General features: G+C 41.4%; 1 protein-coding gene across 2 annotated transcripts in view; it reads left to right on the top strand.

Moving 5' to 3' along the window:
* The window catches only part of BLM (Bloom syndrome RecQ like helicase), a 31,940-nt gene that overhangs the window by 11,292 nt on the left and 2,976 nt on the right, over positions 1-17,672 (top strand). For both annotated transcript variants that reach the window (XM_019533924.1, XM_019533926.1), the window contains exons 8-20: positions 686-862; positions 1,909-2,027; positions 4,367-4,480; positions 5,585-5,683; positions 5,786-5,934; positions 8,752-8,858; positions 9,292-9,452; positions 10,894-11,089; positions 11,546-11,736; positions 13,270-13,417; positions 14,531-14,730; positions 15,994-16,186; positions 17,371-17,493. In XM_019533924.1, coding sequence (XP_019389469.1) covers positions 686-862; positions 1,909-2,027; positions 4,367-4,480; positions 5,585-5,683; positions 5,786-5,934; positions 8,752-8,858; positions 9,292-9,452; positions 10,894-11,089; positions 11,546-11,736; positions 13,270-13,417; positions 14,531-14,730; positions 15,994-16,186; positions 17,371-17,493 — 1,977 coding nt within the window. The remainder of the gene's footprint in view (positions 1-685; positions 863-1,908; positions 2,028-4,366; positions 4,481-5,584; positions 5,684-5,785; positions 5,935-8,751; positions 8,859-9,291; positions 9,453-10,893; positions 11,090-11,545; positions 11,737-13,269; positions 13,418-14,530; positions 14,731-15,993; positions 16,187-17,370; positions 17,494-17,672) is intronic.

The raw sequence follows: 17,672 nt of genomic DNA, 5'->3' as shown, positions 1-17,672 counted from the left end.
GTTTTTCCTCCCGAAGTGGAGAACCTTGCATTTTACAGTGTTAAACAGCATCAAGTTCTCGTCGGCCCATTTGCTGAGCCTGTCTAGGTCAGCTTGGATCGCCCTTCTGTCTTCAGGTGCGGATGCTTTGCCCCAGAGTTTGGTGTCATCGGTTTAGCCAACTCCATTACATTTTACATTGAAATAGTGTATTTGTAAAATATGCCTAGTAGATTTTGAACTCAACCTTGAAGGCAGCTTACTCTTAGGGTTACACAGTCCTCGTCTGACAAGAGAATCTGGATGTATATTAGTCACTTCGAAAGGATCTGTATTGATTTAGGAAGCATAAACTAAATTGTGGGCGACTTGCAGAAATTAGGAATGTTCTTTTATTCTTTTCATTAAGTAAAAATAATGCAGTTTTTTAATTTGGCAGGCAAAAAATAAAGGTGCTCAACTGAATTTCAGACCATATATTTCTTTGTTGTTTATCAGATGTCAAAATAATTCTTCGTGTGGTTATTGTTGGTCTTAAAAAGTAAACTCTAATGCTACTGCTCATCTATGATGGAATCCCTTAGATCCTAGGCTGAATTTGGTCCTGTTCAATATGTAGATAGATATATAGAAGGATACCAATGTAAGCCAAATAGGCAGAAGCAAAGTCCAGTGATAATTTTCAATAATTTTCTTTTTCTAATAGACCCATTGCTCAGAAATCCAGCACTGGATCGGTTCAGAGGTTTCACATTTTCCCATTCCGAAGAAATGTTGAATGTGTTTCACAAAAAGTTTGGTTTGCATAGTTTTCGGACAAATCAGCTGGAGGCCATCAATGCTGCTTTGTTGGGTGAAGACTGTTTTATTTTAATGCCCACTGGTATGTATCTCAGCTGGAAAATGTTTGAAGCTTTATGAGTTTGCACAAACTTGTTATAAATAAGCTGCGCAGATCCAGTTCAGAATTTCTGGCAAGCCTAGTAAACTCCCCATATTTGTGAAAATGGAATCACATTATCAAGCTCCAGAATGTTGTATTCAGGATTACTGATATTTGGTTGACTGGAATTTGTTTATCCTTTGCAGTATTTAAAGCTTTGATTTCTGCAATCAGAGCTTTGCCATCCACATATGCTTGTAAGATTTTAGGTTTTGGAATATCTGTCAGTAACTGGATGAAATGTTTTTGGAAAATGATGATACATAAGCATCACTTAAATTACTAAGGCTTTGGATATGTGAATGGAGAGATGATGCTTCCAGGCACAAACCTAGAACTAATTGCACCATAGCAGACATGCCCCAAAAAACTGAGGGTAAATCTCCCACTTGGGGCAGGGCTGCATTACTTCTTGGGGCTTGCGTTTTGTGTTTGTAGCTTTTAAAAATCTGGATAGCTGATCTGCTGCAGGTTCACCTGCTTGTGTGCCCATGGCCCTAGGGATCTAGAGTGCATTCCCACTGGTAATAAAGCTGAAGAAAACAAAACCTTAAATAAGGAAATGGAACTCTAACAATTAACTTTAAAGCATGCATTTCAAGACAACTTACGACTTTTAAAGCAAAAACTTTGTTTTATGTTAAATGTTTAATCCATTTCAAACAGTTTTTTTTAGATGGGAAGCTCATCAGATTGAACACTAAGTGCGCTATTTAGGTTTTGCGTGTTTCCCTTTGCATAATGAAAATGTTTTCATCGTCTGGTTTCATTCAGTAACAGACTTACAGCTGCTGTAGGGAAGTGGTTTTTGAAAAACCAAGGCTTTAATTCAAATGAATCGTATTCTGGCCAGTTCTTAGGGCCTTCAGTTTTTGTAAAACTAAATTTGATCACCTAAATTTTTAGGAAAACGTACTAATTTTAATACCTTCTTTCTACCCCTCCCCTGCCACAGAATGACATGTTCTGCATTGCACTTCATACAGGTGGTGGTAAAAGTCTGTGCTATCAGCTACCAGCTTGTGTGTCTCCTGGAGTCACTATTGTAATTTCTCCACTGAGGTCACTAATAGTAGATCAAGTCCAGAAGCTAAATACATTGGATGTAAGTTCAAATAGTTTAACATGTTCTTTCTTTCCAGATAAGAATTGAGTGTTTAAAACTCTGAAATGTTACAAGTATATTTTATCTTTTGTTATTTATTTTTTGTGAAGTGTCTGTCTGTTTCAGTGAGCAATTAGTAGGCATGTGTATGAGAAATGTCTAGGGAAAGGAAAAGGAGTAGGGGTTTGTGAAATGGGTCATATTTGATTCAGGTTTGGCCCAAATTGGGACAGTGATTCAATTTGTTGATTCAGATCACTGTCCGGATTTTGATTCAGCCAAATCCGAATCTGAAGATTGAGTACTGATTCGGAGAATCAGTGATTTGGCCGTGCCCACTGCTTTAAATGTTTTTTCTGCATACCTCGAGGTACCAGGTATATCTTGTGAAGGTTGCGATGGTGGGGTGGATGGAGCATCCCACAGGAGCACAGGTGGGGGTGTACTTCCGGTCCACTTCTGGGTCCATTGCAGAGATTGTTAGAATTTACTTTTCAAATATGGGTGCCTAAAAAAATTAATCTGACTTTCCAGAAGAACCAAGTAGCTATAACTCCTGACTATAATGGCAGTTCCTAATGGGAGAAAAGTACAGCAAAAGCTCTGTTATCCAGCATCCCCTGATAACAAAATACGCTGGTTAATTGAGCAGCCCCAGCCGCCACTTCTCACTGTGTCTGAGGTGTCCCTCTGCCCCTCCCACGGCATCGTTGCCCCTTCCGCTGGGTCCTGTGGGCTCCACGAGACAGGGAGGTGGGGCCCATACAGCCCCGTGCAGCCTATTATGCCCTTGGGCTATGGGGGCTTGGCTGCTTTGCCCCAAGCCATGGGGGCTCGGAGAAACTGGAAGTGCCATGGTGGGCACTTCCGGTTTCACTTTATCTTACAAGCCAGCATGCCAGTGAGTGGAGCATGTGTATAGTCACGGTTATATTGCCAAGTACAGCAGAGGACTTGGGGGATTTGTGGATTTTTCTATATTTTTTTAAATGTGTTGCTGAAATGTTAATGTCAGCTTTTGTTTTTACTGAAGTAGGTTTTCAAAAATGTTTTGGAGGCAAAATCCTTGACCTCAACCACACTCAGGGATACAAGAAAATATTTTACAGCTTCCTTATGATAGGGTCAGTCCTAAGCCCTAAAGCTGCTCAAAGGTACTCTGCATGCAGTCCCCCAAATTACTGCATGCCATCTGGTGACACCTGCAGCATGCTGTGCCCTGACCACCTTGTGCCAAGCATTCCCTGCTCGCCAACTAACTGCTATGCTGAAGGCTGCAGGTGTTGTGCTGTAAGACACTGAAATTGGATGTGTCGTTGCTAGGAACTTGTCCACACTGAGAGAATTTGTAGTTGAGGAGTTGTTACTATCTCTTCCACCATTTGAGCAGTAAATAAGCAGAAGATCTGAGGGCCAGAATTTAGCCTTGTTCAGTAACTTTAAAATTATGTCTGTCTATATATCCTTACTTTGAGTCTATCAAATGATGCTGAAATAAGCTGTTGCAATTAACAGGTGCATCTTGTTGCTCCCGTGATGATAAAAGTTGGCTACATTGCTTAAATTTGAACAGTTTCTGTGCAGTTAGTTTTAGGGATTTAGCTCGCCTATTTCTGCAGAAGCAGGAAGGCACATATTGGTTCACAACAGGTGATGGGTACTCCAAACGTGGCTCTCCGCGCCCCTTTTAAAATGCTTAAAAAGTAGGTCTGTCTAGCACCTACGTGATTATGAATTCTTTTTTCATAGCAGAGTTTAATCCATTGTTACAATTGATTTTGTACACTGGATACTGTTGAGGCATAGTTTAATTGCTACTTTGAGAAGTAGCCTTGATTGTGGCATAATATCACTGGGTATTTGTAGACAGTAACAAGATATTACTTTGAACTGATAATGCTCTGAACATTCTCATCCTATGATTTCAAATCATGTTACAAACAGTGTTACTTAGCCTGTTAACACACCTGCCAGAGGAGAAAATATTGTTACAGCTATCTTATTGTGAAAAGAACTCAAGTGTAAAAAAAAAAAAAAGGAGATTTATGGCTTGCTAGATTTGCCAGGGCTTCACTAATGAACCTAGGAGCAAAACAGAGAAGCTCTGATTCCTGGCCCCTTGCACTTGCCACTAGAAAAGGGCCTGTGCACATGTTAAATGACAAGGTTTTAAGTGTTTATTTGTATTTAACATCTTCAGTGTTTCTTCATATTCTGCATTCAGTAGTAGTATGTATGAATACTTACAACTAGATTTAGTGCAATGTAATGAAAGTACTTGTTAATTTGGTTACATGTCGAAAGAAATCTGAAAGAACCATTTCTGTTCTGTATTACAGATTTCTGCTACATATCTGACTGGTGATAGGACTGATGGTGATGCTTCAAAAATTTATATGCAGCTGTCAAAAAAGGATCCTGTAATAAAACTTCTCTATGTTACTCCAGAGAAGGTTTGTATTTATTTTAAAGGCAAAGTTATCAAGGCAACAAAAGAGTATTTTACTAGTTTTGTTTTTAAGGATTATTTTTACATGGCCATATTAAAAAAGAATGCAGCAAAGTTCTACCAGGAAATGCACAAAGTCTTATGGAAAGATAAGACACCAGCACCTTTACAGATTTTTGTCAGGCACTTTCTGATTTGTAACTCATATGAACCAAAGAACAGCCAAAAGAAAACGTAGCCAGGTAAGGGATGAGATCTGAAAGTATATTATAGTTGAAAATTGCCCAATCACTCACACGCAGGCTGTATTGAAAATTGTTCTCCCTGTAAAACCTAGGGCTAAATTCATATTTCACCCTGACACATGCAAGGGACACTTATGTAGCCATGAAACTGGTATAACCTAAAACCTGTAATCGTCGTGTTCCAGAATGCACGCGAGTCTGTTCACCAGCTGTCTGCTATGGAGTAACATGGTTAAAAGGGTAATGGACCTAGTAGTTTTACCCTTTCTTTTAAGTCTCAATTCTTGTAATGATTTTGAGAGAGAGATCCGAGGGCAAGATAATACTTGCTTTTCAACCACATAGGTAATGGGTTGTAGATCAATGTTAATATCCTGATACATTAATTTCCTAGTTTAGGAAACATTCATATGGGAAGTGATCTTGATTATTTCAGGATAGCCTTTCTGATAGCCTTTCTGAGAGGAGACGTTTAGAGCTGAAAAGTGTAGGTGAATATGTCTGTCTTCACCTTTTCTGGATTCATTGACACATTTTTCATCTGTTTCAGTTAGAAAATGGCTCTTTAGATACTGGCCACAGAAGTTATGGGAATCTCTATTTTCTTGCAGAAAAGGAGCTTTGACCAGGTGGGATGGGGTGGGGTTGGGGCGAGGGGAAGGATAGTTTTTAGTTGCACATTAGTTTACAAGTGGAGTTCATGACAATCTCAGTCTAAAAGTGTCTGCTATTAAAGACTGCTTTAAAGTGTTTCTGCATGAAATGTAAAAACTCTCTTTACTGAATCTATAATCTAGTAACCTCTTAAAAAGGGTGACAGTTATGGTTTAATGTTTGTTAACAATGTTCTTTTTGGCATGTAGGTGTGTGCAAGTGGCAGGCTGATCTCAGCCCTGGAAAATTTGTATGAGAGGAGATTACTGGCACGTTTTATTATTGATGAAGCACACTGTGTTAGTCAGGTAAGCATCTATTGCTTCATATTTTGCAATACTAAAACAGTTCAGAACAGCTGGAATATTTTATTCAGGAAAATGTAAGTTTAATTTTCTTCTTTAAACTAGTGGGGTCACGATTTTCGACCAGACTATAAACGGCTGAATATCCTCCGCAAGAAATTTCACTCTGTTCCTATGATGGCTCTTACTGCCACTGCCAATCCCAGGGTACAGAAGGATATCCAAAACCAACTGGAGATGCTGCAACCACAGGTGTAAGTTGTTTGGTAGTTTCTTGCAGAGAAAAATGTTCACTTCCAACTTGAAAAACGAGCCTATGTAAAAACACAAAGAAGTCGCTTAAAACCTGTAGTTGTATCTAATGAAAATAAATGCTTGTAATTTTAAGAAGTCTTGAATGCAAAAAACCCCCCAGCTGAACAAAACAGATTTTAAAAACTCCTTCCACCATTTGGAGGGAGCAAATGCCAAATACAATATCATGAGACTTCCTTATTAAAGGATGCAAAGAGTAGGTTATTTTAGGCTTGTCAAAATCTTGAAGACGATTATAGAACATAATGTGGAAATCCCACTGAGGGGAGGATGGCAGGGATTTTAATGTTGAAAATCATACAGAGAAGGTGCTAGTTTGACTCGAGACTGTATTGAGCCATTTGCATTGCATGGGTTAGCAATTTGCCCTCCTTGGTACCTATTTACCTCAAAGGTAAGGTAAAGTAAGGTACTACTCAGTGTGATAATAAACCGCCCATAGTTTTTTGCATCAAACTTGTTAGTGCTAGTGATCACTGTCTTAGAAGGTAGAGCAGCCACATTGTAGTGAATGCATTTTTATGTTTTGGAGCCTTAGAACCTTGCAGTCCCCAGTAATCAATACTTTTCAAATCAGTACTGAAAGTTTCACATGAAGTGAAAGGTTTTTGTTTTTTTTAATCTTATCACATGTTTATTGAATGCTAAGCCTTACCTAGATATCTGGACTTTTTATGGTCGGTGTGAACGTATCCTTTAAATAAATGTTGTCTTCTGTACTTCATGCCCTGAAGAGTACACATACCAATCTCCACTTCAGAAGTATGTTTGAATTTTAAAAGAAAAATTACGGTAGGAACCTCTATTTAAAAGCCTGCCCAGACAACGTATATATGGCCTGTGGCACCACTTTTGACTTACTGGCTTACAATGGTACAGAAAATTTACCTTTTTTTTTTCTACTTTTAGCCCCAGGATGAACACATCCATTCTAGCATATGTTGAAGTGAATGCAGTGGGGGGCAATGAATCCTAGCAGGGCCAAACAACATTAAGAGTCCTGTCGGGGGGTGAGGCAGTCAATCTGAATGTGGAGTCCTTCCAGACAGCTAGCTGTTGAGAGGGTTATTACAGTCAAAAATTGCCTGGTACCTAGTCCTTCGTGCATGCTGGATTGAAAATTGTCATCCCTGTAAAACTTCAGGCTAAGTCCTATTTCTCCTTGGACCAAAGGGGCACTTCTGTAGCCATGAAACTGATTTTTGGCACTTGCACGCAGTTTGGATTCCGTATAGCTGTGTTTGCCCTGTATTTCCTTTCCAAGCGTGCTCAGTAGGCTGCACTATGGCTATGTCGGTGCCTGGGGCACATGCCTAATGCTGTAAATTGCAAAACTTTTAATCATGGAAGGATTGGGCCTAGTGGGTGTTCTGTTACCGGAGGAGGGCCTTGCTTTTTAGACCAGTAATTAAGGTGCTTATTTGTGGAGCAGGAGACTCATGTTCTAGGCCTCCCTCCTCCCAAAGGTGGTTTGAACCTGCAACTTCTGTTTCCCAGCGAAGTGCTCTAGAGATAGGCCAGGCAGTACCCAAGATGCTTTCCAGCCCTCTTGAAGCTGGCCCACTGGGCAACCAGTGGGCGGGGGGCAGGAATATGTGGGGCTAGGAGGAGGAGAGATAGCCAGAGGGACTGCAACCTGGTGAGATGGGTGCTGTGCTGTGTTTAGACCCCAACCATCTGACTCCTGTTGAGCCATTTGATCCAATTAATATTAAATGGAAGGTGCAGTGGGCCAAGTCCAAGGGGGCTGGATGGAGGGTCCTCATAGCCAGGTGGTTGAACACTTTGGCCAGGAAATGGGGGAGACAGGTTCAAACACCCTGTAGGGGTGAGGGTAGACCAGGTCTTCTATTCACTTGGCAGGTGCCCTAGCCAGGAGGCTATTGGGCTGAATGGTAGGAGGATCCCCCCCCACACCCCTCTTGCTTCCAGTAGGGTATGTGGGCAGGATGATCCTTTTTCCAAACTGTATGAAAATGTTGTTTAGGTGTGTAAAAGTGAAATAAGGTGAGACTTCTTTTGACTTTATGCTCTGAAGACCTATTAAACAGACTGTTTTCTAAAATGTTACTGTGCAAAAATGGAGTCACCTTGTGGCAGAGGTGATATCTTCATAGTTTCTAGGGTTGGAAGGGACCTAAGGAGATCATCTAGTCGGACCCCCTGCCATGGCAGGAAAGAGTACTGGGGTCAAATGACCCCAGCAAGGAGTACATCTAGCCTCCTCTTAAAGACCCTCAGGGTAGGAGCCAGCACCACTTCTCTTGGAATTCTCTTTCATTAGACCACCTAGATATTTGCCCAAAAAAATGCTTGATGTGCAGGCTTTCAGGCACACTCACCCTTCTTCAGGTACAAGAAAATGCAAAGATTTAAAATTTCTCCTAGGTGGAAATGAAAATACATATTTCACAGGAGAGGTGAAGGTGTTGTGAGATCTCCTGGTTGGAAAAGTTCATGTTTCATAGTTAAAAGTTCATGTTTCATGTTGTGCTTATTAGGGTCAGAGAATAGTTAGAGCAGTCTGTTTACCTCGAAGTTGTCTGATGGCAAGCAGGATGTTGAATTATGCTTCTTTCTGGTTATGTTGTTTCACATTTCATGGGAGGACAAAGTTATGGAATGCTCTTCTGGTGATAAAAGGTATCATCTCTACCACAAGTTCTGATTCCTTTTGCCTATAGACCAATACAGCTATGACCTATAGCCCTGAAATTGTGCGGAAATGTAATTTTGTTTGGCTTCTTTTGTTTTAGGTTTACTATGAGTTTCAACAGGAATAACTTGAAATATGATGTATTGCCCAAAAAGCCAAAAAGTGTAGCAAAGGATTGCTTAGATTGGATCAAAAAGCATCATCCATGTAAGTACTGAAGCCTTCTTGCAGCTTGGTTGGCTCATTCACATTGATATCAGTTGCAATCCTTGTTTAAGGCAATGGGAGATAGTATAATGTCATAAAACACTTTATTCTCCTGCACTTTTCATAGGATACAGAGAAGAGCAAATGTGAGAGGCAGAATAATGGGATTGATTGATTTTAGGATTTGGGATTAATTGGTAGGACATATTAAAGTACTTTTTCCTTCTGGGATTTGAAAAGCAGGAAGCGAATGGAAGGGATGCTTCTGTTAAAAATATTCAGACAAAAATATCTTCTATTGGCAGAGTTGCCTTTCCTCTGTAAACAGATATTGTATTTATTATTTTTAGCAACCTCTTCATAATGCAAAGCTGGCATGACTTAGGAAGTGGAAAACCCAACATCGCAGCACAAACTTTCTTTGTGTTCACAGATGACTCTGGAATAGTTTATTGCCTTTCACGGCATGAATGTGATTCAACAGCTAGAATTCTAAAGGATGGTGGTCTTGCTGCACTTGCCTATCATGCTGGCCTCCAGGATGCTGAAAGAGATCTTGTACAAAAAAAATGGATTAATCAGGAAGGCTGTCAGGTAAAAGCAAACAAGAGAAAGTTAATGGAGCTTCCACAGGATATGCTGTATACTTGTGTATAAAAAAAAAAAAAAAGTAAAATGACAAAGTTGGTATACAACTTTTACAAAAGTACATGCAAAATTAAATAATGTTTTAAGGACAGAGTTAGAAGAAAGGGAAGATGCTAACATCAGCATTGTTTCACATGGAACATTTTGAAGCTCTGGTTAAAACATCTGTAAGAAGAAAGTAAAATATTTATACATGCAAAGGCCTTGAGCCTTGCAATACTGCTGTGACGTACGAAGTAATTCTAGAGACGGAGGAAATGAGGGAGAAAGCAGTAATTTGCCCCAAATCACAGCCAGTGCATGTGAGAGCAGGACTAGAACTCTGATCTGCTCTCAAACACCAGACTCTTCTTTCTGAAGAAGTAACTGATGTTTATAAAGATTAGTTTTTTATTCTTCTTGGAGGGCACTAGCATTAATTTTACATTTTGTACTATAACATATTGCATCAATAACGTGCACAGTTCTGAGTGTATAATAGAATCATAGAGAAGTAGGGCTGGAAGGGATCTCTAAAAGTCATTTAGTCCAACTAATCATCCCTATCCAAACCATCCAATGCAATCTATAATCTAAACTCTATGTAAGACTACCATTGACCCTGACACAGCACAGACCTAACACCTGAACCCGCCACAGGTAAAGCAGGGGACCTACGGCAGCCAGCACCCTGCTTCTATGGACTGTTGTCAGTGGGCACATCTACATGAGATGCTCACTGCACAGTAGGGTGCTGGGCAAAAACCATGCTAATATGCTACTGCGTAGTAGTATTAGGCTACTGCACAATAAGTGTCACTAAAAACTGGTGTGCCGGGACTACTGCCCAGTAGCGTGAGTCACTGCACATTGGTTAACCAAGTACTATACTTAATGCACTGTAACTGGCGCATTAATATAGACATACCCACTATATATTCAGGAGATCCCAGGTAGAGGCTGTGCCCCATGCTACAGAGGAAGACAACTCTCCCCCAGTCCATACCAATTTGACCATGTGGTAAAATTCCTTCCTGATCCCAGATATGTCAGTCTGACCCTGAGCAGAGGGCCAAGACCCTCTAGCCAGGAACCTCTGGGTTTGGTCCCAGCAGGAGCATTGGCATAGCCCAGTCAAAGTCACCAGCTTTGGGCTGCAGCCAACGTCCAGTGCCTTTGAGGAAGGCTTTAAAACCCCCTGACACATGTAGCAGAAAGGGAGGGGAGCAACCAGCAAAGCCCAGAAGCCTGAGAAATCCCTGTAGTAGAACATAGGCATCGCTACGCCTAGATCATTCCTGACCAGTGGCTGTCCAACCTCTGGAACACCTCCAGGGATGGAGAGTCCACAGCTTCTCTATGCAGTCTTTTCCAGTGCTATAATAATGTATGACTTTTTTAATTCTAGGTCATATGTGCAACAATTGCTTTTGGCATGGGAATTGATAAACCAGATGTACGCTATGTGATCCACGCATCTCTCCCTAAATCAGTTGAAGGCTACTATCAAGAATCTGGCAGAGCTGGACGAGATGGTGAAACTTCTCACTGTCTGCTTTTTTATAGTTACAGTGACGTAACTAGGCTGAGAAGGCTAATATTAAGTAAGCAGCAGCTCTTCATATCACCCCAGGGTGACAATAAAATAAGCTTTTGTTCTGTTCTGATTTATAGGGTGGGCTGCCCTTTGAAAATGTTCAACATGCCGTATACTGTCCTGCATCAGTATGGTTTCAGGGTTCCTCCGGCTTGCTTTTATGGTCTGTCCTAATTCTAAGGGATTCTAACATTGTTTTTTATTAAAACGCAAAATTAATTTTTCCTTATTCTAAATTCCCAAGCCCTTCCTATTAATTAATTAAAACACTTTTGTGGCTTTCTTTTTATCTTGTCTGTTCTTAACATCTGGAAGTTTAAGTCAGTCTTGATGGACTTAAAACACATTGTTTTTATTTAGATAAATAATCTTATCTAACTATGGCTGCTTGAGGACTGCAGCATACATTTGATCAACAGTAATATACAGAAAGACTGAAGATGTGTAACTAATTCTGTTTCAGTGGAAAGAGATGGGAACAGTCATACAAAACAGACGCACTTTAACAACCTTTACAGTATGGTTCATTACTGTGAGAATGTAGTTGAATGTCGAAGAATTCAGCTTTTAGCCTATTTTGGAGAAACCAGTTTTAATCCCAACTTCTGTAAAGAACATCCAGAAGCAACTTGTGACAACTGCTCTAGAAAAAAGGTAAAAATTGCAGTTTCTGTATATGAGAGTTCTTAAACTTCCTTTGTGTTTACATACCTTAGAAAGACTTCTTAATGTTGTACTCTTGAAGACACAGAGAAATGCTGAACAGCACCTTGTGTGTCCTCTGGTATGGGGTGTTATGAGCAGCTACTTGTGTACTCAAGAAACTTTTGGTGGGGGACTGATTAGATGCAAGGATGACCCCCAACGCTCCTTGCAGCCAGGAATAGATGGCACAGGATCTACTGGCATGGTAGCACAGAACAGGAATTCACCATGGATCAATCCGCCAGCTGCCACAGAACATGAAGTTTAAAGTAACTTTGTGCTGTCAGGTGGCACAAAGAACTGATTTATTTGGAATGAGTACAAGAGATTTTTTTTCCTCCCTGCAAAATGTGAGGTTCTTTTAACAAACCTGCTGTTTTATTTTAATGGAGTTTTAGAGCAAGGGTGTCAAAGATAACGCCCGGAGGCCAGATCTGGTCCACAGTACCTGCCTGTGGGTCTCATACCATCCCCACATGCAGCATAGGGAGCTGATCTGGTATGCATTATTACACACAGCCAGGGTTGTGGCCAGTACGTGTGCTGCACACAGCATCTGCACCTGATTAGTCCCACACACCATGGAGCATGTACCGTGGACTGGTCCTTGCACTGCCTGCCGTGTGCATGCTGCTCCAGCCCCATGTGCAATGCATGCCACACCGGCTCCATGCATGGCATGCAGCATGCAGAGCTGGTCTGGGGCACATGCTGCATATCGCACCTGCACCATTGTGGTCTTGCATGTTGGATCTGGCCTCAGGTCGATCTGAGGGCCCAATCCAGCCCTGTGGACCTAGCCCTGTGACCCTCATCTGTCCCACAGGACTAGATGATTTTGATACCCTTGGTTTAGAGGACTTCAGACACTAATGCCCTGATGCCCTCTTGAGGTTAATAATTAGTTTGTTCCTATTTTGCAGATAGGGAAACTTAGAAGTATTGCCCTTCAGTCTGGTGCTCAGAGCACTATCCCAGCTCTTCTCAGCTTTAAACCAGGGATGTTGTTGTTTTTTAATCATTATTCAGCATCAGTGAAAACAAAGCCATAGCTTGCTCTCCATGTTTTAAAATTGAGGCATCTACCACTCATTAATTTTAAAAGCTCTGTATTTACTTCTGGGATCTTTTAAAAATAACTGATTTCAATTAACAAAGTACTTAAATTGTATTCTTTATAGTTCGAGTGCATAGCTTATTAAATAGATTGCATTAATTTTGTGGAACTGTAAAAAGCTGTAAAATCTTATTTGTTTTGCATTTTCAAAGGATCGTTAAGTAATCCAAAATTCCCATGGTGATGCTATAACATTACAAACATAGTAAATAAGCAATAACTGCTTCTGTGTGTAGATCAAAATGAACTCCACGTTGAAAGAACCCACTAATGAAAAACAAAGTTGTCAGTAGTGAGTTGGAATTCGTTGTGGTGGAAATAAATGCCTTTTAAAAATAAAAATAAAAATAAATCTATCCTCACAGGATTATAAATCCAGAAATGTGACAGATGATGTGAAAAGTATTGTAAGATTTGTTCAGCAGCACTGTGGACAGAGAGGAGGAAGAAGTAGTGCAGGAAACGGAGGTTCTGGGAGGTATACATTGAACATGATGACTGACATTTTCTTGGGTAAGTCTGTTCTTTGAACAACTGCTAAATGTTTATTGAGGGTCAAATCCCAGCTATATTTCTAAGGCCTGGGCAGTAGCTTGAAATGAAATAAAGAAACAAAACTATCCTTCCCCTAAGCCAAGGCCCCTGGAAGACATTCAGTGAAAGGTGCCGTGGGATCTGTTGTGTGATTCCCAAGTCATGCTTTCTATTGTGCTGCATGTACATGGCAGGAGGCTCCATATTACTGGTGCAGGAGAAGCCCAGGGTCTTAATCCCAGGCTCCCCCTGGACTGTTAAGTAGCAAGCCAGTCAACTGATCGCTGCTTCCGCCCTTGGGACTGCATTGGAGTCGGGGGCTCTGATGCACCCCTAAGGCTGGGAGCCCAAACCAGCTGATGCTTGGCTACACTTGCAGTTTAAGAGATGAGGGGAACCAGCCACAAAAGGCGCTTCTACACGAGTACCAGGGCTGGTCCAATTCCAGCACATCGGAGCAGACTATTAATTGAGTCTGCTGGAGTATGGCAATTGCCCTGCTCCAGCAGCCTCCTATCTCGTGTATCCACATCCCTGTGCTTAAAAATGATGGTGAAGGTGAATTAACTAAAGCTCGTTTAATTAGCTGTAGTCCAAGCGCCCCCACCTCCATTTTTAAGTATGAGGACACTGATACAGGAAATGCAGCGGTGCTGCAATTAGAGCAGTCCTTGGAGCTGCTTTTATTAAGGCACTGCCCTCATCCCCACCTCCAAAGCTCATGTAAAAGTGCACAAAGCTGTTATATATTTTGGGTAATTGTGGCTTATTCCATGTTTTATTGCGCCATTAATTGCATTAATATGTGGCCAGGTTACTATTAAAGACTTGATCAACTGTTAATCACATCTTAAGTGTAACATCTGCCAAGGGCCCAAGTGACACACACTCTGGAACAAATAAAGCCACCTTTTTAACATGATTATATCAGGTAGACATATGTCTGTATATAGTGTGATATGATAATTAAATTGAAGTTCTTGTGCATCACTCTTTATGTGAGCAGACTAGGAAGTGGCTTCATAAGCAACCACAGTTTTGTGCTGTACTGATTTATTCTGGCAAATCAATTCTGTTACTTTTACTGCACAGGTGTGAAAAGTGCAAAGATTCAGACTGGCATATTTGGGAAGGGAGCTGCCTACTCAAGACATAATGCTGAACGGCTCTTTAGGAAGCTGGTGCTGGACAAGATCCTGGATGAAGATTTGTACATCACTGCGAATGACCAAGCAGTATCATATGTTATTGTAGGAGAGCGAGCACAGGCTGTACTAAATGGGTATCTAGAGGCGCGTACCAAATATATCTATTTCTTGGAATCTGAGTGCTTGTTTCTGTATTAAAATGACACTGATGTTGCATTTTTCTATTTAAAAAAACCCCGTGTTGTCTGGAATTCAGAGTGTGAACGACAGGGTAGTTTAGAAACAAAGCATGTGTCAACAAACTTCAGTGCATAGGTGGGTTATGTTCTGGCAGATATGGGGCTTAGCGTGACCTAAAAATGAGACATGGGAGGCAACAGCCTGCAAGAGGAGAAGTTGAACTGAGAGAAGTCTGTCTGCCTAGACTCTGGGGAAGAGGTTAAAGGGAGGAGTAACTATTTCTGTGAGTGAATGAGTGTTTTAGGGCAGGCAGGGGAAAGGCTGGGTTTTGCCCATCCCCTTTTTAGCCCTAGCCCTTTTTGTCACCCTTGTCTTTTGCAGCCAGTGTTGAGCTCTGGTGAAAGCTGTAGTTCAGGGGGTTGCAGAGCCTGCTTTATGGCCTATTGATGCCACAACTCCACACCAGGTAGCGTGTAGGTCAGGAGAAACCCTTCAAGCACCCAGGCCTCAGTATTAGCTCACACATAACTAGCTTTGCTTTTGATTGTGGTTTGGATGGGATTTTGTTTCTGTTTCAGACCCCCAGCCCCTTGTAGGAAAGGGCTGCAGGATTCAACAGGTTAGAGCTAAGAGCGTGGATCCCTGGTGAAAGTCTGAAAATGTGAGAAAAGGTTCTAGCTCACAGAACAGATTATCCAGAGCAGGGGTGTCAAACTCATTGGAGTTGGTGGGCCAGATCCAGGCTTTGATGCTTCTGGTCATAGCTACCAGAGCCACTGTGTCCACATGTGAGAGTTAATGCTGTAACTCTGTGGGTGCTGCCGCCACCAAGGCAGAGCTGTGGCAGCCACAGCAAGAAGCCTAGTGGACCATATCTAAAACTAGGTCATATGGACCATGAAGTCCTGCAGGCCAGATGTTTGACACCCCTAATCTTGAGTTTCATAGATGTTAGGGGCTGGAAGGCACCTGGCACATCATCGGGTCCAACCCCCCTACTTGGGGGCAGGGAAGACTGCTGGGGTCAGATGACCCCAGCAAGGTGGTTTCTTATTGTTGGGACGCAAATAAAATGTTGAAGGTAAACAATTTCATGTTCCTTCCTCCAACTATTCCCGTCTTGTTTAATAAAGGCAGGTTTCTGCTATTCAGCAGCTCAGTTGTTTCCTTAATTGTTGTTGTGATACGAATAACTTGTTAGTACACTAACTATTTTCATTTTAACAGGTGCAGTTTCATGAAACGGAGTCTGCCAGCAGTCTTCGAAAGCAAAGGGCTTCAGTGACAAAAATGTCACAACGGGAAGAAATGGTTAAGAAATGCCTTGTGGAGCTTACGGATATGTGCAAAACTCTTGGGAAAATCTTTGATGTCCGTTACTTCAATATTTTTAACACCTCTACTCTCAAGAGAATAGCAGGTGAGTTTTACTTTTCCTTCTTTGGAACTTCCTTGTGGAAAAGGCAATTATATTATAGTCTTTTCCAGTAGAAATTAGAAAAACTTAATTTCTATCCTGAGCTAGCCAGGCTGTTTCTGTAAATCATGGATTAATCCTGGCCTTTGTGGGAATCACTGGTACAGCAAAACTCTTGATCCTGTGTTATATGAATCCTTCTAGTTCAGAACAGGACTCATCTCTGGATTAGCCCTCACACTTACAGAATCATAAATTCATAGAACATGAGGTCTGGGAGGGATCTCAGGAGGTCCCATCTAGTCCAGCCTCCTGCTCAAAGCAGGACCAGCCCCAACTACATCATCCCAGCCAGCCCTTTGTTGAACTGGGCCTTAAAAACTCAGGGATGGAGAGTCCACAACCGCTAGGTAGCCTGTTCCAGTGCTTCACCACCCTTCTTTAGTGAGAGTTTTTCCTAATATCCAGCCTAAACCTCCCTTACTGCAGCTTGAGCCCATTGCTCCTTGTCCTATCATCTGCTCCCACTGAGAAGTCCAGCTCCATCCTCTGTGCAGCCCCTCGGCAGGGAGCTGAAGGCTGCTATTCAATCCCCCTCGGTCTTCTTTTCTGCAGACTAAATCAGCCCACTTCCCTCAGCCTCTCCTCAGTCCTGTCCCTCAGCCCCTGACTTGGGAGCAATAGTATGAGGACAATCTAAATACTTGCCTTCTAGTGTTTGTTTTATACTAGTCATCTTGAGGTGCTCGTCTGCTGGGAGGCATGTCCGTATCCACTTGGGGACCTAACATATGCTATGATACCTGTGTGGGTGAATTTCCTGTGTACTACTTGCTCTGTGATGATGTTTTGTCATGATTTCTCTCCAAATCTCTTCCTAAGATCATGCCCACCAGTGCGTATTTATTGTCTTTTTGCACATTAACCTTTGAAAACTCTTCAAAAAGGACTTGAGAGACTTTTCTTTGGGTTCAGTGTGTAGCTGGTTTAGTATATGGATGCTGGCTCCTAGTTCTGATAGCCATCTTTTGATACAGTTTCCAAAAAATATGTTTGTGAGAACTGGTTGTCTAATTTATTCCAGTCTCTGTTTAATTTGAATTTTAAAGGTACAATTGTTCCTTAATTAAAAAAGAACGTATGCACAAAATCTTTGTCTAATCCAATTTCTTTATATTTGCATCTAGAAACTTTGTCTTCTGATACGGAGGTTTTGCTTCAGATCGATGGTGTTACAGAGGACAAACTGGAGAAGTATGGCGCTGAAATAATTAAAGTCATGCAGAAGTACTCTGAATGGACACTGCCAGGTTTAGTATCCCTTGTATCTAAATGTGTGTGAGGGGTTTTTAATGATTAAAATCTTCCACATATGGACTTAACATAAACAGACAACCATGTTTAAGTCATACAGATTTATGGCCTACTTGGACATAAGATAGAATGGAAAGCTCCATGGATTTGCAGAGCACATAGAGGTCCTTAACCA

The sequence above is a fragment of the Crocodylus porosus genome, unplaced genomic scaffold, assembly GCF_001723895.1.
Source record: "Crocodylus porosus isolate Cpor-Errol unplaced genomic scaffold, CroPor_comp1, whole genome shotgun sequence".
In the NCBI taxonomy this organism is placed as follows: domain Eukaryota; kingdom Metazoa; phylum Chordata; order Crocodylia; family Crocodylidae; genus Crocodylus; species Crocodylus porosus.
The sequence above is the reverse complement of the archived record's forward strand: the minus strand, read 5'-3'. Positions and strand labels throughout refer to the sequence as shown.